Source organism: Patiria miniata, unplaced genomic scaffold (assembly GCF_015706575.1).
Source record: "Patiria miniata isolate m_02_andy unplaced genomic scaffold, ASM1570657v1 HiC_scaffold_20, whole genome shotgun sequence".
Taxonomy (NCBI): Eukaryota; Metazoa; Echinodermata; class Asteroidea; order Valvatida; family Asterinidae; genus Patiria; species Patiria miniata.
Genome location: NW_024037059.1, coordinates 23247512 through 23274882, shown reverse-complemented (window position 1 = coordinate 23274882; position 27371 = coordinate 23247512). Strand labels below are relative to the sequence as shown.

Here is a 27371-nt window from a genome sequence, read left to right as displayed (position 1 = left end):
TAATGGATAGGAACTCATTAATATTCGTGAGGCTTGAAAAGATTGATCGATATTGCGCACGCCAATGTTTTTTTCATAATTTTCAAAATTGCACGTAGCGAGGCCTATTTTTCCAATTTCAACGAAAAGTAATGAACATATCACAGCAACTTTTAACACATACCTGGATCATTATAGGGGAAATAAATCCTGAAAGTTGCATGAAGATACGGTCTTCCAAACGGGAGAAATTAATTTTTGAAGATTTCACCCGGCAACGTGAACATGTCTGTGCACATGTACAGTAGCTTCATTCAAAATAAAGTGTTACGTAAGCTTTAGAAATCGCCCTTCGCAACCGTATGGCTGTATCAAAGTGGCATCATGTAAGGAGATTAAAAGAACAATATTACATTTATATTTAACAATTATTGAGCATTCGCTGTGTGAACATTTCGCCTGTTGGGTGTAGGTTGCTTCTTCGTCAGCTGTTCGGACATATACGTCCAATTCAAGGATCTTTGTCATATAGCGAATGCCCAACATAGAGTATACATAGAGTTTGGCTAACAAATGGCTAACGAATGTGACGACGGGGACTTGGAGAGCGTATTTATGGGTCAGCGGAGACACGTCACGTGACTGGCCGCAGCACGCTAGGCATACGCTGGCCATTCGTTGCGTATGTTCAGCATTCGTTGGATGGACGCTACGCATGTGCTGTCATTTGTTACTATGGACGCTAGTTATATGCTCAGCATTTGTTCCTCATTCGTTGGGCATTCGTCTTATACGTCAGGAGTTCGCTAAAAAAAAAAGAAGATTTGGGCCGAGAATTTGAGCGTATCTGGACTTTGCCAAATTTCGAGAGAAAAATTCAGTACACTAGGCATAAGTTAGCTCTATTCGCTACTATGTGACAGGGGCTTAACAACGGATGGTACTCAGACTATGCACGGCACAAACTTCACCTCGCATGCACGAGGTCGGGTATGATACGTTGTCCATAACACACGCATAGTACTAGTCATGTACATGACGTGTGGCAGGCTTAGGATGCCCAGCTATCGCGTGCTGGTTGCTAATTCGCTATGTATATCTGCATTCTTTTCAACCGACTATGCTAGTACGCATGAACGCCCAGAGGTTTGTGTTTTTGGTAACTTTAAGAAACATGTTAATGTCAGCAAGTCAAATTTATTTGAGTCAAAGCAAGTTCCAAGTCATATTTTTTTTCAAGTCAAGTCAAGTCTCAAGTCAAAAAATAGCGTATTGAGTCCGGCTTGAGTCCGAATCAGCGACTCAAGTCAACAACACTGGTTTTTCTTGATATCAAGTGTCATCCTTATGGCCTTTAACTTATACATGGAGATAATCGATACATCGAATATATGGATTTCCGATATATCAATTATTGAAATTCTGATATCGACGAACCCTAGTTCGCATCCAATTGTCAGTGCGATTACAAGGTTGAAGGATCACGTATCCCTGGAAAAAGAAATGACTGTGCAAGTTACCCATCAAGGTTCCTGAAATACTGTAGTGTAACTTGAGTTATTGTGATGAAATCATTCCTAGGTTTTTGCAATATGTTTCAATTTTTCCAGAAAATATTTGTTTAAATCCCCTTTTAAACCGCCATTGTTATTGGACGGAACCATGCACTGTCAGGATAAGGTGAATTTAGCATGTTAAGTGAACTGTTTTATACTGACACCGAAATTGTTTTTATCTGGAGCATTCATCCCCAAAATTCTGAAAAGCTGAGGTCAAAGCCATCTTAAAATAACGTCAGAGTGACATACACAGGCAGTCGGGTAGGAACAGATGATGTCAACATATCGGTAGTCCGAGTCACACTCACTGTACTACTCTTCCAGTCAATGTCCTCACAGGGTCACATGAATAATGTTCATACCTTATGCTCTGTTTCCTAAATCTGATAAACTGCTTGAAGAGACCAGTACTTTCAATCAAATGTTATGGGGAAAAGATGGATAATTGCATGTAAGCTACACGAACATGCCAGTTCTGCAAACTAAATTGCCATCCTTTGATCTTCACTTCAAAAAGATTCTATCCAAACAGTTTCAATTTTTTTTTTATAAAAGGCACAATCTTAAGAAAATGAACAAATACTTACTGCAACTTTATGTCCTTCTTTTCCGCAACCATTGCAAATGACGACGACTTTTATGCCACCAGTTAGAATCTTTTCATTAAATGCATATCTGAAATGATGATGGCAGAGAGAAATCTCAGACTTGCTCATGTCTGTCTGTGTATCAACTTCAACAATGCTTTTCACCTGTTGCTGCCTCATAACGTCATCCCCGCATCCAGCTGAACAATACTGTTTGTCTGGTACAATGCAATTTTGCAAACGCGCAGTATTTAAATGTCCATCAAGAAGGTCAACATCACTTGTTGAACCATCCTTTTCAGTGGAATCAGTAACTAGCGAATCCTCAATATCAGAGTCACTTCCAATGGTACTTTTCCTGCAAGCAGACTCCAGCTCCGAATCATTCCCTGACTTTCCTTTCAGTTTTGCTGATACAGACTTGGTAGAGTCCTTGGAAGGTGGCAACTGTAAGTTTCTTGAAAGACCACTCATCATTGATATTGTTGGTATAGCCCTGCTCACACCTGTGTTACCGATAGGTATTTGTTCAAGGTTAGCTATCTCATCTTTAGTGTCCAATTCAATGCATTGCTTGGTGGTTTGAATACTTGTATTCATGGTATCCACATTCTTGGTCACTGTATCCTCTGAGCTTTTTCTGTTGGTCTGGATGGCCTTTGAACTGTCAATTCTAGCATTTGTTGTCTTGGTTGCTTTTGAACCACTCACAGCATTACTTCTACATGTACATGCAGCCTTCTGTGGTTTGCCAAAATAAAGCAAAGCCTGTTGAAGTCGGTCAATCAGGTACTGAAAAACAGTGTTGGAGCTAAGTGACTTGGCAATATTCTTCTTGTTGATGGCAATGGGATCTAAGGAACACAAAACAGAAACTAAAAAGTAAAATGTTACTCAAGAATTATCAACTACTTAGATAAACAATCTGATAATAGATCTTTTGTCTATCTAAATTTTTGGAAGTAATTTTGATGGAATGAGTAAGGTTTATACTTGCCTAGTTGGAGGTTTCAAATAAAAGTTAAAAAGTTTAAAATTTAAGATAAAATGACCCCATTCGACTTTTATTGATCAATATGCATGGGCGTCGCGAGGGGGAGGCAAGGGGGGGGGGCGCTTGCCTGCCCCCCCCCCCCCCCCCCAGAAAAGCAACCAAAAAACAGAACTATTTAAGTATTGGGCCGTATGTATAATAACTAGCATGTGCTTTTACTACCTATTTTTAAGCATTTACTTGCATTTGTATGCATAAAAATGAAGTAAAAAGATTTTTTTTTTTTAATTAGCTTTTAGCAAATGCTTTCCAGTAAAAGCATTTGCTAAAAGCTAATTAAAAAAATAAATAATACTTTTTAGCTTGTGCAAGACTAGAAGTGTTTACTTCATTTTGTATGAATGAAAAGGAGTAAAGTTAATAAACTACTTTTAATTAATACCACACACTTTATTTTGAATAACACTATGCGAAATTCAAAAATTTTTTATTAATAATTCCATGACTAGAAGAAACAATACTTTCGCATTTTGCGCACCAGGGGCCCTCGAGAAGGAAAATTAACGTGAAAAAGTCAAAGTTTTTGAAATTGGAATTGCATGTGTGGAAACTGAAAAATCGCATGACTTAAAGGAAAATATCGTGTCAAAATTAACCTCTCACTTCCGCAAACTTCCCTGTGGACTCATGGAACTCGATCACTTATTCAAGCATGACAATTTATGAAATAATTTTGTGGCGGTCAATGGGTAAAAACTGAAAAAGGAGACAAAATTTTTTGAACAAACTTGAAGGAGTTGTTTTCATTTATAAACAAATCTAAATGACCGTTGATGAGAACTGTATTAAAACGTGATCCAAATGAGCTTTCCATCTTTGCCGTATCCAGGGTTCGAAGTTAGCGGTAGCCCGCTGGATACGGCAAAGATGAAATGACAGGAAGAAATCATTAAATTCAGAAAGCAAACCTGTATCAATTTGCGTGAAATTTGATCAACTGTTGAAAAGGGTTAAATTATTAGATCTGTTTATTAAAACACTGACAGAATTGCCTCAGAATAGATGAGACATCAGTTGGAAATGGGTAAATTCCTTACAACCTATTTTCGTACTTATGTCTCCTTGTTCGATCAAGTCTGTATTCACATCGCGTACTTGCGTGAGAACGAAACTGATAACGACGCGAATATTTACCTACTTACATCTGACGGATTCCAGATTTATTCAGGCTCGTTTGGATCACGTTTTAATACAGTTCTGATCAACGGTCCTTTTAGATTTGTTTGTAAATGAAAATAACTCCTTCAAGTTTGTTCAAAAAATTGTCCGTTCCAAAAGAAATTTTTGTCTCCTGTTTCAGTTTTTACCCATTGACCGCCACAAAATTATTTCACAAATTGTCATGCTTGAATAAGTGATCGAGTTCCATGAGTCCACACGGAAGTTTTCGGAAGTGAGAGGTCAATTTTGGCACGAGATTTCTCTTTCATGTCATGTGATTTTTCAGTGTCCACACATGCAATTCCAATTTCAAAAACTTTGACTTTTTCACGTTAATTTTCCTTTTCGAGGGCCCCTGGTGCGCACCACCAGGGGTCAAAATGTCAGGCTCTATACATGTTATACATGTATGCACATTGTTGTTTATGCTGTTATAGTAATAATAATAATTTATTAATTTATATAACCAAATTCTATTAAAATATATGAGACACTCTATAAAAGAAAAAAACATGCGGGCTAGTTAGGAGTCTGTTTCAGTAGCCCGGCTGGCTAGTGAACAAAAAATTTAAGGTCAAACCCTGCGTATCCCAATAATTTTTTTCACTCGCCAGCCAGGCTACTTAAGGAATAGTTTGACTAGCCCGCCGCTGTTTTGACTAGCATTTGGCTAGTGGGCTACCGCTAATTTCAAATCCTGCTATTCAAATTACCCGCCCTTAACCACTCTACCATATCTCATTTACATATCAATGCTAAAGTAGATTTATTCTAATTCGTCCCGGTACTCAACCGAATAAATCAACATTTTACACGTAGGGTAATAGTCCAATTCAAGGTGATGCATACAGTACATGTAGTAGTACATTTGATCCTCAAAACCAGCAGAAATCATGACACTTTTTGCCAGTTGCAGAATACAGAAATATACTTTCATCATTCATGGAAATTATAAAGGTCCACAGTGTCCTGTAGATGTCACAACTGCATAAAAAATCACAGACACGTGTTAAAACGGGTAAAATCATACCAAAATTCAATACACATAGAGTTTTGTTAATTGAAATATAAAAAAATAATAATTACCGGGAACAGGTCATTAGACTTTCCCATAGACTGGTGCACAAAATTTTTCATACTTAAATGTGCCCTAATCCAATATTTCCTTGTCCTTTTTCCATGAATGTCGGTATGTTTACTAAATAGACCACGAGCAACAAATATAACTCAATTGCAACAGTAAAATTTGCCTCTAAAGGGGGGCTGTGCCATTAGTGAGACAGTTATGTGTCTCCCTAATGACCGGTGTCTCCCTATTATCGAAGAAATTATGATAACATGTCTCCCTAATGGTACATTTAGTAATATTATAATACTTTGCAAAGATTGGTGACCTAATAAACTTTAAAAAAATGATTTCAGTTTGTTCAGTCCCCAGGGTGCCGTTGGATAAAATGTATCCTTAATTATTCTATACCGCACTGAATATCACGCTAACACTTCTCACATTATGAACAAAATGCAAAATTATCGTTTCTTCTAGTAATGAAATTAATAATAAAAAAGTATTTAAATTTTGCATAAATGTTATACAAAATACAGTATACGGTATTATATGTAGTTTATTAATGTTTTGTGTTAATTTTGGGGGGATTAATATTAACAAATGAAGCATTTTTTTTTGCACAGAAGTGTATGCGTTATATTTTCAATGTTGCCCCAACCCAGCCTTGAAAAAATTACCAGTAAATATTTGAAATTTGAAGCATTTACTCCTTTTTATTCATACGAAATGAAGTAAACACTTCTAGTGTGGCAAAAGCTAACAAGCAGTGTTGGAGGCCGGCCTCGAGGCCGATTTTCATGGCCTCGGCTTCGGCCTCTGAGTGCATGGCCTCGTCCTGGAGGCCTCGGAGCCTTCCAGCCTCGGCGAATTGGTGGAAGCAGGCTCTGTGTTTCTATTTCAACTAATTATAATTTTTTACGATATCAAACCTTCGAGATTCTGCTGCAGTGGGTTCCATAAAACGAAAGCATACACAATGTACGCACGAATGAACACTGGTAATGGTTGCATTGAACGTACTCACGTACGTAGCATCTTTGCCTAGGCTGCGCTTTGGCCGTATATATGCGGGGACAAAATCGCATCCGAAGATCAGAACAGCTAATCACAGGGCGCCTCGATTATTTATGCTGAGTAGTACATGTTACTGCTGCCGGGTCAGTATTACATTCGACATACACAGTACAGTCTGTAGACCAAGGGCTGTTGGCTGTTCTACTCCACATTAATAATATGATACGGCCCTGTGACTGTTGTGAATGATCTTCGGATGCGATTTTGTCCACACATATACGGCCCTGGCGCAGGCCCTGCACGTGTGTGTGTTTATGAACCGGGGATTTTTTTTGTACACACCCGGAAGTTGCACTGAAAATATCTCTTTTTATCTTGCTCGACTTGATTCTTTTCGCATTTTGCATGGATCCTCTGCTGCAATAAGGATAAATCTACAGTCACATAGGGGACTTTTTATTTGTAATTTGAACAGAAATTGAAATCATCTGCAAAAATAGCAAAAACCGCCAACTAAGTAAGGGGCTTCGTTCCAGTGCTACTGGCGAATCTCTCCATGTCACGCCAATGACGTCATTAGCCATTAACGCTGGAAATTCAAGCTACACTCGTCCGACGTACGTCCCTGAATGAGTGAACGTCACAAGTGCAGTAGCCAAAGCGATAATGGGACAGGGAACCAACCCGTTCTTCGCATGCATGTCTGTCCTACACTTCAGCTTTCCACGTGCGTGCATGATATCACTCAGTTCATCAAAATGATCACAAATTCTTGGATCATCCTATTTGGATACAATGGCTACAAAGAATTTGAAGATCATGGTAAGAGGAAACACATTGCAAGCTGTAAAGTTTGTAAGCCGGGCACTCCAAAACTCAGTGAATTCAACTAAAAAGATGTTACAAATCTAACAAAATTTTAGCCTTGTTTTAGTGATTTATATTTTATTACGTGTTTTAATAGCTGGCCTCAACCTCGGCCTTGGCCTTGGAGATGGTGGCCTCGGCCTTGGCCCCGGAGGTTGTGGCCTCGGAGGTTAGGGCCTCGACTACAACACTGCTAACAAGTAAAGAGTAAATATTTTTAGCTTTCAGCAAATGCTTTCAAGTAAAAGCATTTGCTTCATTTTTATTCATACAAATGCAAGTAAATACTTAAAAATAGCAAATGCTAGTTTTTATACATACGACCCATTGGCAATTTGGAAGTTAATAAAACTATTGTGTACAACCCTCCCTTTTTTCCCTTTCATTTTTTTTTTTTGGGGGGGGTAGAAATGTATTGAGAACAAAGTTTGATTACACCATCTTGCCACTTTTATTGCACCTTGTCTTATGGCTCAGAACATTGACAATGGCCACACCTGTCCTCCATTGTTAAAGATTGCTTTATCCCACTTATATTCCTTTGTCATAGACAAGGTTGTCCCAATACTCAATCAAGTTAGTGAGCACTAGAACAGAATAAAATATTTAAACATAAAAAATTGACTACCTTCAATAACAAGCCTTCTATTAGGAATCTTTAGCTCTTCTCTACTGATAGGCTCCCGTTTTCTCACAGAGATGACCATTTCCTCCACTGCCACGTCGACTGTATAGAATTGTAGCATCTTGATCCACAATTCTCCAAGGGTGTCAGTGTTTTGGCGTTCCAAAGTTTCATCCTTTAAACACATACATGTATATACAAAAAAAATATGATATACACATTTCTAAACCAGTGCCTAATACAAATTCATGATCAAGAGCCGAACTCTCAATGGTCCATTCACCATCACGTGCCAAATGCTATTTTTGTTGTTTACCCAGCGCATGCTCGAGTATTCACGCAAAGGGTAAATATGCATGCGTAGTCTACTATGCATGTGCTTTACGAAGCAATCTGTCCCATGGGTGTAATACGCATGCGCAAACATCGCCAAATGAAAAGAATGTTGGTTGCACGCGTAAATGTTAGTTACTGTTTTCCCGAGCTCAATGATGCTGAACTGGAGAATATTGTGGACAATAAAGATGCATCCTCTATTACAAAAGATGCCCACAATGCGGTATAAACTCTCAGGAGTTACTGTATTGCAAACAAACTGAACTTTTCTGAGGTTGAGGAAAAATATTCTTCTGGTGAGCTGGACAAGTTTCTCCAAAGATTTTATTCTCACGCGGTGCATACTGCAACGGGAAAAATTCGGCAAATGAATATAGTATATTATGAGGTATAGTAAAACAAATACAACATGGTTTATTTCGGGTGGAAAGTCGATATAAGTCTGGTTCCCAGACCCGAAAATTATTCCTGATGCTCACATCTAAATTGTAGGTCAGGCAGTAACCACAGCTAAAAATAAACAAGATGACATTTTTCAAAGCTTGGCTTTGTTTCCGAATTCGCTTTATCACTTATAGTTTTTAATGTTCCGATCAAATTTATAAAATAAATCACTTGCTTCATATACCGTACAGTTATGTTGTAGATTTTGATATTTCTGTAAGAAAAAGGAGGCATTCCTTCTTTAGTCACATGACTGTATATATATTTTGTAAAGATACAAGCAGCAGCCTGACCTAACATTCATCAGAAATAGTCAGAATCTTTTGGTCTGGGAACTGGACTTAGTCGATATTAGGTTACCTCGGTATTGCAAGTAGTCAAACAAGCTCCCTCGGCGAAACTAACTTTCTGATACCTTTGGGAGCTAATATACAAATAACGAATGTTTGTGAGTGCGATGGTAAAAATAATTTCATGAGGTGACAGATTGAATGTTCTATTGCACGAGGCGAAGCCGAGTGGAATAGAACATTCAATCTGTCACCGAATGAAATTATTCTTTCCATCGCACGAACGTAAAACATTCGTTATTTGTTTTATACAACACCTGAATAAATTCTCGTCATTTGATTGGTAAATTATAAACTACAATTTATTTGATTTCAAAGATGTTGAACTACCCCTTCACGAAAATGTTTGAACCAAACGCTGTAGCGCTGGCTCTTTGGAACAATACGCGCTACGCTGATCGCGCACACCAGCATGCATTTTGCACGCAAATACCGCGTCATGGAACAAGCGCAAAGTGAAACGGTATAACGCATGGGTATAACGCATGGTCGCACCGTGCATTATACCGAATAATAATATGTCACGTGATCTACAATTCACCAATCAGATGACGGGGATTTATTCAGGTGTTGTATAATATCGACTATCCACCCTCAAACCATACTATATTGTATAATATAGGGATAAATTTACATTACTTCATTAAAACAGGTATCAAATTATTTGATTTTTGTATGAGCACATAAAAAATCTTTCGAATGATACCATTTTAGGAGGAATAATTTCCCACGGTATAAAAGTACTAGTCTTTTCTTCACTTTGAGCAAGGTTTTTAGGTACCGGTACAATTCTGGGTTATTGCCAGTGTTTCCACGTGTCTTTAAAATTGTCCACTAGTCTTTCAGATACATGTAGCTGTAACATCTGCAGCAAAGATATTTATCGGTAATTGGTAAAAAAAAAAAAAATAATAATACACTAACTAATTTTACAGAGTAGTTTCTGAAGCTAATTTCACAAAACACAAAAATAAATCTTAAGGCCAGATACACTGAAGAAATAAATGCAAGTTAAAATTTGTGAATGTTAACGAGAAAAAAAAAAACGAAAAAAAAAACCTCTTCGAACCTCTTGGAGAACTGGAACTACTGGTGGGTCGCAATGCTGAAGGAAGAAGATAGTCATCAAGACAAATGAATATGCAGGCATACTGCCATCTGACTGACTGTCCAAGCCACAAAGTCTTGCCCAGTACCGAAAAGCCATGGCTAGCAAATACACTCGAGGATCCAACTGCCGGTATTCAGCGAGTAACTTTGATGTCTTGAGGGCAGAGAGTGAACTTGTACTTAGTTCACATCTGAAACCACTATCAAAAAATGTACAAATAGGAAAGCAGGAAATTTATCAATACAACTTATCAATTACATACAAATGTATTAATTTGAATTCAATAAAATGTATTTTTTCTCAGTGCATTAATTTACGTTTCAATTTCAAAAACACTTTGGACAAATTTAAAATTAACAATTAATAATAAGAGACTGGCATTTACGAGGCACAAATTTCTATGGCATTCATCTAGCGGTAATAAATAATAGAAAAAAAATCTCTACTGAGAGGAAAGGCAAGCAAAACAGGTGATAAAAGTTTAAGGTGCTCCTAATTTTTCATATTTTGATCGTCTGCATTTTCTTTGAAATTGATTACACAGCTGTGAAGACTACAAGCCTGCTAGACTGATTCTCTGATCTTACAATTCCCCAAAGTCTATAAATTGATCCGTTTTATCTTAAGTGGGGTCAGGGAAACAGACTACAAGAATATGATTGGTTTTCTTGGTTTTTCCAGCATCTATGCACCCAAAACGTGAAACCGGTCAGTGTAACAATATTTGCTATAACATACTAATCCTCCAATCCATTTATTTCTGATGAATCCATTTATTTCTTAAATTGCAGCAAAAGCAAATGTTGTACATTCCCTTTAAGTTGGCAATTCCACAGTTTGATGGACATGGCTAAGAAAAAAAAGTAAATTTTTTTAACCCAGTTTCACATTTTTATTACAGATTATACATTCAAGTATGTGAAATTAACAAAGAAAACCCAATCTTATCAAACATTTTTTGAGAAATCGTGTCGTAAAGTGAAAAATAATTTGTTACTGCAAAGAACTCTAAGAATTTGGTAAAGTTTAAACCTTGATTGCTATAAATGCAATTAGAGAAATTTCAATCACCACTTTATTTCTAGCATGAATGATAATCTTAATCTCCGAAACATATGTAAATTCACAGCTGTCATCCATTTTTAAATATCAAAAAGTAGCATTTTATACTTTTTTTGAAAATGTAACGTGAGTTACCTCCTTCGCATGAACACTGATATAAATATAAGTCTTTTGTTGATACTAATACACACATTTTAGGATAAAAGCCAACTAAATTCTGTAACGTGAATAACTTTTGTAATGTAACCAAAAATGTAACTTGAGTAACCAAGTTTTTTTTATCCCAAGTCACCCAAACTATACCCAAACTGACTTTTGCTTGATAATGTTGATTTTATTGATAACTGTTTATCTTAAACCAAAGCCCCTCAAGCATTAGAGATACCTTTAAGCATATTTTATGCTGTTTATGGTGCAAAATGGTCTTTGAGACAAAACTCTTTGTTTTTTAAATTGAATCAAGGTCATATCAAGTCGACTCTCGTCAGACTGCAACAAAGGCACGCCACACATCACAGTCTCCCATGGCCGTCCTGATCTCGGCTGTGGAAGGTAGCCCAGTATCACGACGCAGCTGGTCCACGTAGGTTAGCGTCTGCCCACCTCGAGAGGCTACTCCATGAGTGGGTTCCCATAAGATGAGTGGCTTGCAGCTATCTCTGGATGCCGAACGCAGTGACCAGCCAATCGCAGACGCGTAAGTCTGATAGTTGTAGAGATCCTTGGCAGGTTGCCATAGAGCACCTCATTCCTGCCTTTGTCTCTCCAACTCACGTCTAGAGCCATCCTCAGCATGTGAGTGTAGCAGCCATCGAGTCGAGCCTCTTGCTTTGTAGTAAGGGTCCATGCCTCAGAGCTGTAGAGTAGGATGGACTCCACGGATGCACGGAATAGAGCTCGTTTGAGTTTATCCGGCATCATAGACCTCCAGATCTTCTTGAGGTTTTGGCAAGCCTTCCAAGCCTGTGCTTTCCTTACTCGGATGTCCTTGTCTGTTGAGCTGATGTGGGAGCCCAGGTATATGAAATCTTCTCTTACAGCTAGGGTAGTGCCATCCTTGGTGTTGATTTTCACATCCCCAGTGTCGATGTTGAAGCACATGACTTCCGTCTTCTTGGCATTGATCTGCAGGCCAATCTTTTTGCACTCTCTTTCCACGCTGAGAAGCAGAGCTTGTGCCTTTTGCACTGAATCCGAGACCAGAGTGATGTCATCCCCAAAGTCAAAGTCGGTCTCTACAACAGCACTCACCCGTCTGCTTTGCCTTGGTGAAAGGTGAGAGAGTGAAACCCAGCAGCTCCTCCCTCCCCATGATTGCTCGCCTCAGAGCATAGTCTAGGGCGATGACAAATAAATAGGGCGCAAGAGTAGGCTTGCAGAATTTCCATGAGCTTCCCTCGGTGGATCGAGTCAAACGCCTTCCTAAAGTTGATAAAGGTCATCACAGCTGGGAGATGCTTCCTGTTAACTCCTTCGATGGTCCTTCTCAGAGCCAATATCTGTGAGACTGTGGACCTCTTCTCTCTGAAGCCGTTCTGGTTTTTGCGCAGCAGAGGATCGAGAACTGGGCGGATTCTATTCAGAATCATCTGATTGTAGACCTTGGCAACCACAGAGCTGAGGCTGATTCCTCTATAATCATCTGCCCTTGTGAGATCGACTGACTTCGGGATAGGAACTATGTTGAGTCAAGTATGTCCAGGTCAAGTATTTTATCAAGTTTTTATGTTGGTGAATGTAATAAAGAAAACACAGGTATGTCGCTACGTTGAAATTAAAATGTTTATTTGGAACATAATTTAAATTTTAATTACATGCAGGCACTTCACACTAAGCTACCCGGTACAATGGTACAGTTATATCCTGGAACCCACTCTCCACATATACAAATATTGAATGCTTTGAGTGGTGTAGTAAAACTAGCCTCCCGAGGTGATCCATGGACATTCTATTTTCCCGAAGCAAAGCCGAAGCAAAGCCGAAGTACCAAAATGACAACACAGAGTGCACAAGTCCTGTCAATTAAATCTTTCGGTTGTGTACTGCCGCACGTGGCATCACTGGGTGACAGCAATCATTGGCATGTGTATGTATTACACTTCACACTGTAGGTACCAATTCCAAATTACATATTCTCTGCATGTTCAGTGGCTGATTGTTACGAAACAGAGTTTTTCGTCTTACATTACATTTACAAGGATGTTTAGAATATAGAAAATAAAAGGAAGCTTTTCCTTAAACCTTTGTAATTAATGATGTAGTTTTAAAAAAGCAGAAGATAAAAAATGTGTCTTGCAAGAGACCAATAAAAAAAGAATTGGCGCATGCTCATTGTCATTTGTTTACAAATGATGTGCCTTCTTCAAATATTGTTGTACAGGCGGGGAGAAGAAACTTAGAGGACCACATGATTTAATTTCGGTAATCATGACATGGCTAAAAGCTAGTGTTCAGACGTGTAGTTGCAGTGTAATTGCTCTTCTGTTTTAGATTAGCTTTGATTTAAATTACACTATTTAGAATTTTTATGCAATGTATAAAGTATTAAACAAGTCTAGAGGCGAAATTTTCAGCGGGTTTTAGCAACCTTAACAGTGGTTTTTGAGCACTGTGGGCATTTTCATGTATTTTTTTTTACATTAAATGTAGCAGTTATAAAAAACGTTTACCCATTTCTATGGGAATCAAATTAGGTTCTGCCCTTCACCAATATATACACTGTATACTCAGTATGTTACCTCCCGAGTAAAAGTTGGAAAAAATCACTTGGGTGGGACTCGAACCCACGACCTCCTGCTTTCTAGTGCAGATGTCTTACCACTCGACCACCGAGCTAACGGGCAGAAACCTAATTTGATTTACATCACCCCGACACAAAAATTCTGTCTTATGAATAGTTTATGCGGTACCCGCTGCTATGTACATTAGATTCGAACCGGCCAACTGATCCCGTTAGCTCGGTGGTGGAGAGGTAAGACATCTGCATTAGAAAGCAGGAGGTCGTGGGTTTAAGTCCCACCTGAGTGATTTTTTCCAACTTTCACTCAGGAGGTAACACACTGAGTATACAGTGTATATATACATTGTTGAAGGGCAAAACCTACTTTGATTTACATCACCCCGACGCAAAATTCCATCTTCTGAACATTCTATGGGGCTCTGCTTCGCAAAGCCCCCATAGTTCTCGGGTAGATTTATGGAGTGAAATGGGACAACGTTTGAATGTTTTGTTTGGATGGGCATTGCAACGCAGGACACCAACCTTTTACGGAAATCTTTTTGCGTATGCATGCTTCAGGCCTTGTTTGCTTCAACATCAAAAACCATAATATGTCAGGCGCGGTTCTACGGGGGGGGGGGGGGGGGGGGGGGGGGCTGTAGCCCCCCCCCCAAATTTTGTCTAGCCCCCCCCCAAAAAAATAAATTCCGTAAAAAAAAATTGCATTAGCAAAAAGAAGGATTGTGATGTACATGCGAACGGTCTTCCCCTAAAGAAGTAGTCGTGACAAGGGCGCATTAGTTAATATAGTGTGAATGAATTTAGGATTTTATTGGCGCTCCCCATTGAAAATATGGCATGGCAATAATATGGCAATATTGACATATTGCCAATATATTAATAGTTTATTGTGATGGTCGTAAACAGCATATAGCGATTAATGGTACACAATTCTTCTCGACTCATGCAAATGCAATTGACATTTAGGAAGGAGACGAGGCAGGCAATTAGACTCTATTTTTGTGTGACCATGGCAGTAGCTCAATTTGTGTTTATCACAGATGAAAAGATGAATACATGGCGAGTCAAACAGAAAGTGACCGTATGATAAAAAAAAAATGGCACGCTCCATTTTGTAAAAAATATAACTGGGATAAAGAACATGTTATTGAGTAGTAACTGTGAACATTTCACGTAATTTGCATACTCTATTCCCAAGTCGTGTCTATTTTAATAAAGAGATCACAAAATTCAGCTGTCCACCACTAATACCAATTTAACAGTCTACGAATTGATGAATATCCATTAATAAATATAATGGAAAAAACAAAACAACGTTTCCCGCCTCCATGAATAAAGGAAAAATTGAAAAGGAAAATAGAAAAAAAATCACCAATATTTCTAGGGAAAAAGAGTTGAATTGTTCACCATATTCAAAATACAAAATCTGACGGTAAAAATAATGTTTCAGTCTTGATTCATAAGATTTAAATCTCAGTTGTATTTGGAATCAATGAGGATGGCTATGAAGTGTTTGTTTCAGATCGTCCCACAATAAAAACGAGAAATAAGAAGAGGAGCAATGGTGACTGGACTTTGCCTCACTCACTAGGAAGTGATGAGAGACATGTCCATTAGCATCACACTGCAGTCACATTTGCCCTAAACTGATTCTTTACTTAACCCTAAAAGGGCCGGGGCGGAATCCGCCCCCCTCACTTTTTGGCTGGTCTCGACTCGAGACCTGCCAAAATATCGAGACCAAAGAGGGCCGAGACTGAGACCAAGACCGAGACCACAGCTCCCGAGACCGAGACCGGCAAAAAGTGGTCTCGAGACCGAGACCGGTCTCGAGACCACAACACTGATGTCGCAATGATTTCGCACCAATTTCACAACGATTTTGTCATTTGTAGCACAATATGAGACGGAGGGAACCCCACCCCCCTCCTTTGTGTTGGTCATTGTGTTACCAGAATCTCAGGAATTCTATTGAGATATCTTAGGGGGTGTTAGGTAACAATAGTCTAGGGTTTGCATTGGGAGATTGGGAGGGGGGTACCCTTTCGTCTCATTTCGTGCTTGGTATAGATTGTGTGATTATTAGGTGTTGGGCCTTATTGTTATTGTACGAATGTACTATTCTTCATTTTATTCTTCAAGACAATTTCTTCTCCAGAACTGTTTGTCAAAATGAAAACATAAATGAACTTCAATTGTCAATACATGAATGCACAACCCACTGCTGATGTGCTTTTTTACAATTACGTCATTATGACGTCACAAAGGGTCATGGGGATCATTGCGTGCAAAAGGGAACTCCCGCCAAATATTTAGCTCGCCTCTTGAGTGTTTGGTTTTACGACTGTTTTATGTTAACTATTGAGCCACATGTAATGGCTGTTTGATGGACCAATGTATTCTTAAGTGTTTACCAGTGTTTTGTACAAGTTTATATGACATCTTGTTAACGGAAGCGCATTTTTTACTTTTGATGACGTCATATGAGACTCAAAAGTTGGGCTGGCAAAAGCACCCAATCGGGCACCGTCAATCATACCCTGCCCTATACATTTTGTACATTGCCAGACCCAGCTGTTTCCATCCTGTCCCGTCCTATTTCCTCATTTCCTTCCCTAATCACCCCACAGCCCGAAATCCTATTTTACTGCTCCTAGAGCTTTTATGATTATATATACACAAGCTGGTTTACCCGATCATAGATCGGGTAGGGCGTAGTGTTGGGGATGAAAATGTGGGGAGTTAAATGTAAATGGGGGATATAGTTGGGGAGACATGCAGTTAAAGAATAGCAATTTCTGTGGTGTGATCTGAGGCAATTTCTGATCACTAAAACCAATTTGAGCAAAAGATCATCTGTGAAAGTTTTGAGTTTTGAGTAATTGAATCAGCTACATGTATTCTGAGCAATAGAATCATTATTGTAGGCTACAATATTTTTATTTGGGGAAGAAAAAGTGTGGGGGGGGGGAGACCAAACAATGTCCCCCCTCAAAATCTGTGTGTGTGTGTGTGGGGGGGGGGGGTCCCCTGTCCCCCGTCGATGTACGCACATGATAATTATGTACCATGGCAACTGTCTGTAAATGTTGCCGTTGGTCTGTTAAATTGGCTTTTTGTGAGGCAGTTGCATTTGGAAAACATAGTGAAAAGGTTACTGTAGTACACAGGCGAAGGCTGGTTGTAGAGTTTGACAATAAATCATAATGCAATAAAACGTGAAGGTGTCATTTAAAATGAAAATGTTGAGTGTTACCAAAAAATTACAAACGGTCTGAATCATGGAGGAAGGTCATAATTAAGTTTCAGTATTGGACTCTTCAACAAACGTAAACTTGAACTTCTTACAATTTGCGAGACCGTCTGCGATGCAACTTTTATTCAAGTTGGTTCAACCATCTATATATAAGAGCAAGTTTTACTCGGCCTCCGAGAAATGTTTGCTTCTGAAAGGATCCGAGACCGCGGCGATCCTTCGTTGACCCAAAACAGGCCCCCGAAATTATAACACGACACTGAATTATACGTGGCGGGCAGCGAACTCACAACGCTCAGCCTTGGTGGTGGAAGCATGGAGCTGTAAACACATTATGGAAGCAACAGCACTCTATCACGTCACATGCTTGCGCTTCAAATAGCGAGCACCGTAGACCCAACCTCGTTTCCAGGGTGTGGAGCAGGCTGCAGTACGCGTTGCCATCGACAGTTTTGCATAGCCCGGAAATACCACGCAGTGTAGACTTTCGATTGGTCACACCGCGCAAGGCATACTTAATGTGTAGTCCTTCTGAGTATTCGTTGCACTCGGCGCAGGGGCGGCAAGCGAAGCATACGAAAGAATAGGGGCACTTGGTGGCCACGCACCATGGAGAAAAAATATTTTACCAAGGTCACCCCATACCACAATTTGGTGAACGCTTTTGCAGAACGGCCGAGTAGAACACGTAAACGGAACCCCTACGTCGAAGCCGCTGACCTCGCACAGTCTAGACACGCAGAAAAGCCAGGACAGGGGGCAGCCAGGCAGTCAACGTGAAAGCGCACACGACGGCAAATTCCTGCGCAAAATGCAGTCACGAAAAATAGACGAAAAGGATCGCCGGTCCGTACGGGAAAATCAGGACGACCCGAAGCGTCCGACCCGGCGGAAGACACCCTCCGCATTTTTCCACGGATGTGGAGCGATTTTGGTGCAGCGGGAGCCCGCGGTCTCGGATCCTTTCATGAGCAAACATCGTCTCGGAGGCCGAGTTAAACTCTCTCTTATATATATAGATAAATACCCAAGACAGTTTACGCATTCCTATTGGTCGAGAGCCCGTCACGTGGCCGGCCTTAAACGGATGATAAAGTCATGGCTATCTGGTCTTAAACACTTTTCCAGTGTCACATGAAATTTGGACTCCCATGAAATCCAGTGCCTTTTAACGTTTCATTAGTTGAACGTTCACATTCCTCACGTACATGTATGCATGCGCAATGTACTACAAGTGAATCAGTATTTCATGGTCCGAAATTCTCACTACACCAGCCCAGCTGCATTTTGCATGACATCCCGCAGTACGCGCGACCATGGAGGTGGAATGCGCGACAAACAAAATTGTGGAGGGCATTCCATATTATAATCAGAGGGGTGTTTCGTAAAACATGAAGTAAAATTGTTGAACAAAATGGTTAACAACATCTAGTTTTTGACTTGTTTTTGACTTGTTTTGGACCAAAAAGATTTGGTTTTTGACCAAAAAGGTATTTATGAATGGGAATAAATATGTGTTCCGTCGGTATTAAACACTCTCTATAAAACCGGTGTGAGTCTGGATGAGTGATAATTACCCATCCAGACTCACACCGGTTTTAAACAGAGTGTTATAATACCTTCAGAACACTCATTTATTCCCTTAGTAGTAACTGTGTTTTGTATACATGTACATGTTGTAATATATTTTGGATTTGTCATGTTTTGTGCATTTTAAATTATTGTATGTATACATATTTTTAATTGTACAATGGGAAATCAATTTTCATGTAAATTTGAGCATGACAATAAAGAAATCTTATCTAATCTAATCTATCTAATCTAATTTGAAATTGGAAGATGATATGAACAAGCTTTCAGCGATGTTAGTCTCTGCGTATGTTGAAATAAAGTTACAAAAACATTATCGGTAACGTCATGAGATGTTCGGGCGCCCTCTAGCGGCAGGTTAAACTAGAATGGCAAAGCCGCTATGGCTCGCTGTTGAAGGCAGGAAGGGAAGCTGAAGGTAGGGTTGGGGATGGGCATGATGGGAGAGGATCAGGATTCGGGATGATGTGCTAAGGTGTAGGGGTAAGTTTTGAAATGCCAACATAAAAAGTCAGCAAATGTCCTAATAAATACATGTGTACATGGGTTAGCCGTCATGCATTATGGGGAAGTTTTCCATTGTTAGGGTAATAAGGACCCAGTTGTGCAGCCCTCACAGCATCTTCGGTCACTATGTATAACCATGGGAGAACTCTTGTGTAGTCCCCACAAAGAATGGGTATACATGTACATGTAGAAACACCACCATCACCAACCTTATCCCACACCCACCCCACCCAAACTCCTATCCATATCTCTCCCACCCTCCCTTACCCCAACCCCCTACCACCACCCACCCCATTCTCCCCCTACCCATACCGACCCATACATCCCCACCCACCCCAACCCAACTGCAATCCCTACCCCACCCCAACCCAACTACATTCCCTATGTCCTGCCCCTCCCCACCCTTCCCTATCCAAACCCCTACACCCACAAACTCCATCCTCCCCTACCCGTCCCTACCCACCCCCTATACATCCCCACCCCACCCAAACCCCTCCAACCCCTATCGCCCAACCCGTCCCACCCCACCCTCCCCTACCCATCCCCACCCACCCCTACACATCCCCACCCACCCACCCAAATCCCTACTCCAACCCCTACTTCCTTAGACGCAATGGTTTAAGTCAAAGAATACACTTGCAAGTGTGGATTCTTAATTAAGGAATTTACCCGGCGCTTTGCACCTTGTGAATTCTTAAATTACGAATGCACACTTTCTCGTGTATTCTCCTTAACGTACATGTTATAATACCGGTATATACATGTACATGTACATATTATACCGGTATGTACATGTACATGTAACAATTAAAAACTTTAACATTTTCTTGAATTAAAATAACAGCGTTGCTGTTGAAACCCCTCAGCCAGAGTCAAGTTATCATCCGGAAACCATTAACCTTCAACTCAACATGGTGACTTTGACCTTTGACCCCAGAACCAGTCCCAACATGTCTGTACCAATGGGAAACCCCCTACAGAAGTTAGACACCAAAATGTCATTTCTAACTCAAGTTACCATCCAGAACTATTTACCCTTAACTCACCACGGTGACCTTGAACTTTGACCTTTTGACCCCAAAGCCAATCCCAACTTGCCTACTCCCAAGGACAACCCCCTACCAAAGTTAGACAGCAAAATCTCATTTCTACATGTGTAACTCAAGTTATCATCCAAAAACCATTTACCTTCAACTCAGCACGGTGACCTTGACCTTTGACCTTTTGACCCCAAAACCAATCCCAACTTGCCTACTCCCAAGGGTAACCCCCTACCAAAGTTAGACTCCAAAATCTTGTTTCTAACTCAAGTTATCATCCAAAAACCATTTACCTTGAACTCGCCACGGTGACCCTGACCTTTGACCTTTTGACTCCAAAACCAATCCCAACTTGCCTACTCCCAAGGGCAACCCCCTACCAAAGTAAGACAACAAAATCTCATTTCTAAGTCAAGTTATCATCCGGAAACCATTTACCTTGAACTCACCACGGTGACCCTGACCTTTGACCTTTTGACCCCCAAACCAATCCCAACTTGTCTACTCCCAAGGGCAACCCCCTACCAAAGTTAGAGGAACAAAATCTCATTTCTAACTCAAGTTATCATCCGGAAACCATTTACCTTTAACTCACCACGGTGACCTTGGCCTTTGACCTTTTGACCTCAAAACCAATCCCAAATTGCCTACTTGTAAGGGCAACCCCCTACCGAAGTTACAATCCCAAACAACATTTGTAACTCAAGTTATCATCCAGAAACTAAGCTGCCCGGACGGACGTTCCAGCCAGACGGAATTGTGGGGTGATAGCATTGTGTTCCCATTATCCCTTTTTCTACAGATTCCCTTCTGGGGTGATGTTTTTCTATTGTGAAAATAATGGGGTGATGTGTCCTGAAAGGAACATCACCCCACAAGGGGGGTATGGTCAGAACGGACATCCGGACGGACGGACGCCCTAGGAGATGACAATACCCTTCGAGCCTCTCGGCTGAGGGGTAAAAACTCCTCAATAAAATTATAAAATGTACTGTCATAAAATGAACCTAATTGGAAGTTATAGAGATGATGCATGTACATGTAAACTGCATTTCCTTTTTTATTTTAACCAAATTAGCTAGAACCAAAAATTTCAACATAGTAATTTGTATGCGGACGGCCGGCCGGACGTGTCGGCCGGACGGAATTGTGGGGTGATGGCACTGTGTTCCCTTTAGCCCTTTTGCTAAAGATTCTCTTCTGGGGTGATGTTTTTCTATTTTAAAAATAGTGGGGTGATGTTTCTTTCAGGTCACCCCACGAGCTTCGCAGCTCACCAAAAATGTCAAAACCGCATTTTCAGTTGATGTGTGTGGCGAAATTTGCAGTAATCGCTTCAAAATCAATATATATGATGACCTTAATGCAGATAAGACCTGTGCATGAAAAAAATGATGACGTCATCAGACCGGAAGTTACAATGAAAAGACATTTAAACCTTAAAAATTGCCAAAAAATCAACAGTGAGAGATATAATCAATATGTGGCTATATATTGAACAGTTAACATAGCTCTTGAGCTTTCTGGTAATGACGTCACAGTGACGTCATCAAGTATACAAATACAACATGGTTTACCGAGAAATAGTGAAAACTAATGACCCCGAGGTGTTGGATGATTCGCCTCGGGAGATACCGGTAGTCCCAATCATTCAACACCGAGGAGTCATTAGTTTTCACTATTTCACCGCAAAAACACGTTGTACTTGTTTTAATATACCTCATAAATATTCATCAGGCAGCTGCGGTACTTCATTCCTCCATTCCACCATGTTTTTGATTGTGCAGTATTTGGATAAAGTGAGACATTATTTTAATTTAATTAAGGAGACATACAGAATTGAAAGTTAAGTTTGTGTCATTTAATAACTTAAACATTCATGCAAAACACTTGCATTTATTATTATTGTATAAATTTTCCATCAAGTTCCTCCTCGGGTAAAATCGCAAAGCGAGCACCACCGGTCGCCATTTTTTATGTATGCTGTAATAGACTGGCACATGCAACTGTCCTCACTGGTGTTCTTCAGGGTACGCACGTAAAGCACATGCCCTGTTGGTAAAGAGATAACACAGTACTGGAACAAATCTAAGGCTGCGACCCAGGTGTGTGATAGTACCTCCCTGGTTTTTGCACGTCACGCGCGCGTACAAAGACGCGGGGTGATAGTAAAAACTTTCACACGGTTGAATAGCTAGAATGGCCCAATGAAATGCCATGGTTGCCTGATGAATATTTATGAGGTATAGTAATATCATATTACAAACAAATAAAGATTTCTAGATTTAATCTTTGAAAATCAAAACAAAATCAACTGATAGAGATTTGTTTGTTTTTTATGGCAACCGATACAATTGACCCATCGCGGAAGAATCGCGTTAGAATCGCGTCAACGCAGCTTGTGAAATATTGTCCAATTACACCATATACAAATGGTGCAGAATGCGCAAATTCTGAGACGAACAAAACTTAGCGTACAACATTCCATAGCGTTGTCTAAGGGGCGTGGTTAACTCGCAAACGGCGATAGGTCAATATTGCAGGATCTTCATTTTTGGTATTAAGTGCAAAATCACATGACCCTTCCGGTCTAAACCTGAAGTGCCTTATAATTTGAAATTGGCAAAAGATGTGTGAACTTGCTTTCAATGATGTGAATTTCTGCCTAGGCTGCACTTTACAAAAAATTACAGGTGACATCATACAATGTTAGAGTGTCCTCTAGCGGCATATTGACAAAGTCAAACATGCATTTAATTTGATGTGCATGCCGAAGTATTCAATAGCCCACACCATGTGGTTGTTCCTACAACCTCTATTGTATTTTTGTATTTGTTGACTATTCTCCTATGCAAATTCATTTCAAGAACTGTTTGTCCACATGAAAACCTTTATCAACCTGAATTTGAATACATGAGTACACAACGTACTGAAGATGTGATTATTTCATTATGACGTCATTATGACGTCATCGTGGGTCACGTGATATCACGTTAAAGATTAACAGATTTAATCTTTTAAAATCAATATAAAATCAACTGTCAGAGACCTGAACTTACCTTTTGCAGGAATTGATAGAATAATTCAGGATCTTTATATTATCTCGCGCATGCAAAATCACGTGGCCCTTCCTTCTGGTCCAAACCGGAAGTGCCTTATAATTTGAAAGTGGAAAAAGATGTGTACTTGCTTTCAACGATACTGGTTGCTGGCAAGTGACTGGCAAGTAACTTTACAAAACAATTACCGATGATGTCATAAAATATTACAGTGCCCTCCAGTGTTGGAGGTCTCGACCTAGTCTCGAGACCATTTTTTTCAGGTCTAGACGATTTTGAGGTCTCGGAATGTTGTGGTTTCGGTCTCGACTCCAAGTGTCTCGGTCCTGGACAAGGGTCTCGGATCAAGACCTTGACGAGACCTGTTGAATATTCCAGAGTGTTTGAAGACAATTATTTGATTAACCGCTGATGGAGTCAACACTGTTTCACCAGGGTAAATCATAACGCATAGTGCATGTCAAAAGAATTTCCGCATGGAGAGCACGCTTATCGCTAGCATATCGCCGCTCAGTTAGTAAGTAGCATGGACTGTTTGTCAAAATCCGTTAACAAACTGTGTGTCGTGACGTCAATCACGTGTGTGCAAAAATACATTGCGCACGGTGGATGTGTGTAGTCACTGCATGTAAACATCCATGCAGGAACGTTCTCGCTCGTAGTATAACGTGGTGTAACGTTAAATATTTCAGAAATTATTTTGAGTTGACGTTTAATCATTATAAAGTGCTGTCTTGTCAAATTAGAAATTATGTCAAGCAACTCGTTAAACCTAAAATTTGCTTTTAAGGAGCACACATCAGAGATGCCACAGGGTCTGCTCGAAAAAAAAAGGAACTTGGTCTGCTTGAAAAAAAAAACAGAACGGCTGCTTGAAAAAAAACGGAACTTTTTTGTACGTGTGCAAAAGCCACTCCGTGTCCAACACAAAGTCCACATTGTCATCTTTATCTTGTAGCCAAGCCAAGTTCTGTTTATTTTTTAATTTTGCTTCTATGGCCTTTAAAGCTGTCGGTTCATTCAATCACTTTGACTTTTTCCATATTCCTAATATTTATTCTGCCTACCCGAATTTTCAACGTAATATTCGACACAAAACGTGCACGATTCCACAACACGCTGTCGGTGTACACGATCCTTGCACTACGCGATGCGCTTAACGAAAACATGGTTGGTACCCGCATTTTTTGTATTCACATATATCACTGCGATCAGAAACCACCGATAGCTGAAATGATAGACTTGATTTCCAGGCTGAATGCTACGTTTGCTTAGCACACAACACGCCCGCACGCGGTGAAGCACGCGCGAGGCGCTGTTGTATATCGCGTGCAAGTACGTTGGCCGCTTGTATCGCATGCAGGCTCCGCAACAACATACACAAAGACTGTTTTTAAGACTACTTCAACGAACAACGTTGTGCCATGCGTGCGCAAAATGTACTAAATCGAGGTAAAAATCATCGCATTTCCACAGTTTTCTTCTTTTCTTTTCTGGTTAATTTGACGGCCGGAAAAACCGGAATTTTGTGAGATTTTTTTTTAAAACCGGAATTCCGGTTAATACCGGAAAAGTGGCATCTCTGATACATAGATTGTGGACAAAACATCAGATAAAAGAAAGCACTCGGCTACCTGCAGATTTTGTTTCAGTCAGAAGCGTATTACCAACCAGGCAGGGACGAGTTCAGCCTTCATCGGGCTCGTAAGTCGTGTCCACAAAGTAAAGTACGTACCTACCGCCTTATGTAAATTATTTATATAATATTACCTCAAAAATAATTGAACCAACATTTCCGTCAATTTGAATTAACATTAAACAAGGGAAAACCTTACAGATGTAGAGCCAGGATGAGGTATGTCACCGTGTGTAGCTGGGCTGAGGGCCAAGTTCGCCATGTTGAAATTTTTCTTACATGTTGTTTGACAATTTACAAGTTCAGTTATGTTGAAGTTGATGAAACAAAGTATAATTGCTGTGACTATTAACCCTTACTCTCTGAGGGTAGTTTACTGCATGTCAGTTGGTTATGCCAATGCCCTCCAGCTGCAGTTTATTGGCAGATAGTTTGTCTTAACAGTGAAGGCTCCAATTGGCAGGAGTTGGAGGCCCTGGAGGGTGCCTGATACTGACCAGCTGGGGGCACTCACTTTGTTATCAGAGGACTCTCATTGTTCTCTGTGGCATGTATTGGAGTGCCTGTCCAGTTACCCTTGAAATGACATGGCAGATATTGGAGGGCCGTGCAAAAAACATATGCCATTTTCTTAAGGCACATAATGGCATGCGTTGGAGGGTCCAGTTGGGTAAGGGTTAATAGTTATTTTCATGTTAAAAACTACCTGTATGAATTAGTCAAACCATAAGAATATCAAACCATTAAAAAATCTTGCCAAAATGTACCCGGCTATTTTTTAAAGGCATGGTACAGCATTAGTTGTTATTTATTTCAAGTTTTTAAGAGTTTTGGTATTAAATTTGCATTGATATGTGCACACGTTTGTACACAACTTGCTACTTATTGTGTGTGTGTTTTTTAAATGACATCTCGGTCTCGGACTATGAGGTCTCGGTCTCGGTCTTTGAGGTCTTGATTCCAACACTGGAGCCCTCTAGCGGCAGATTGAAAAATGATTAAAATGAAAAATCTGTTGATGTGTGTGACGAAGATGCAGTAATCGCTTTAAAATTAATATATACCGGTATGAGGACCATAATAAAGACAACACCTGTGGGAATATAATCCCGATATAATCCCGATTCTGCATCAAACACAGTTCACATAGCTCGCGAGCTTGCTTGTAATGACGTCACTATGATGTCACCAAGTATCAGATTTCAAGCAACCAAAGATTTATAGATTTAATCTTTGAAAATCAATATAATATCAAATGTGAGAGATCTGATTTTGCTTTATACGGGAATTGATAGCATACAAATATTGAGTGGATCAGTGTGGAATGGGAGGACTATTATCGCAAGGTAAAATCTGGACTTTTTCATTTCACAAGGCGAAGCCGAGTGAACAGGAAAAGCCCAGATTTTACCGAGCGATAATGTTCCTCCAATTTCATAATTTAAAGCCACTCAATATTTGTTTTATATAACTGACATATAGATCCTTGTCATTTGATATATTTGAACTTTTATTTCAATAAAAAATTATTTCAATACAAAGTTAGTTATGACAATCAATACAATATTGCCGGGTCTTCATTTTTGGTATTAAGTGCAAGATCACATGACCCTTCCTTTCGGTAGAAACCGAAAGTGCCTTATAATTTGAAATTGGCAAAAGATGTATACTTGCTTTCAATGTTGAAAGTCCAAGTTGAAAGTCCAAGTGTGGACAGTAGTCACATTTGACCATTTTTCATTTTAACCTCCTCTCGGTAAAACCTTCACCAAAAAAAGTCCAGTGCGGACACGGCTTTAGTTCTTCTAGAGCAAATAGCCCTGCACTACAATCTCATCCTAACTACAGCACTGGCCAGGATTAGGCAAAATGGTGTTATGAACAAATATTGCATTGAGACAATAACATTACATAATTTACCTTTGTTTATCGCTAAATCTGATACAGGGGAAACGTTCTTCAAAGTCAGAGCGTACATCATCAAAGTCAGTATCTGTTAAAGAGATTAAAAAAAAAAATTAAAATGTAGACCACATGTACCCGATTGTGGTACACGGAGATAAACTCAAATCTAATTTTAAAAGAATTGTCTAGAAACTGAAGTGACATGTATTGTAATTGCGGAAAATTACACACAAAAAAGTATTATGCAGGCATTACTTGACAGGCTTACACTGTTCATACAAATATCTGATACCATGCACTTAGAAATCACGACATAATTATGGAGAGATCAGTCAAGAAATCGAGAGTGAATTATTTGGTTTTAGTTAATAAGCCATGCTATAATACATGCTTGTATATAACTTGAATTGACAGGACAATTTT

The 27371-nt window shown here is 39.8% G+C and overlaps 1 protein-coding gene across 1 annotated transcript; it reads right to left on the bottom strand.

Annotated features, from left to right (window-relative positions):
- Positions 1-1784: 1784 nt before the first annotated feature.
- LOC119728248 (terminal uridylyltransferase 4-like) lies at positions 1785-27033 on the bottom strand. The gene is made up of 4 exons (XM_038200405.1): positions 26964-27033; positions 10112-10352; positions 7916-8087; positions 1785-2979 (listed from the first exon to the last, which is right to left on the bottom strand). The coding sequence occupies exons 2-4, from the start codon at positions 10247-10249 to the stop codon at positions 2102-2104; spliced, it is 1188 nt and encodes a 395-aa protein (XP_038056333.1). The 5' UTR covers positions 10250-10352; positions 26964-27033; the 3' UTR covers positions 1785-2101.
- Between the last annotated feature and the right edge of the window lie 338 nt (positions 27034-27371).

Coding starts and splice junctions, on each gene's coding strand:
- LOC119728248 (XM_038200405.1), bottom strand. CDS start 10,249: ATGGCTTTTCGGTACTGGGCAAGACTTTGTGGCTTGGACAGTCAGTCA. Junction 8,088..10,111: donor TAGTTCCAGTTCTCCAAGAG/GTTCGAAGAGGT, acceptor ATGTGTTTAAAG/GATGAAACTTTGGAACGCCA. Junction 2,980..7,915: donor TAGAAGGCTTGTTATTGAAG/GTAGTCAATTTT, acceptor TGTGTTCCTTAG/ATCCCATTGCCATCAACAAG.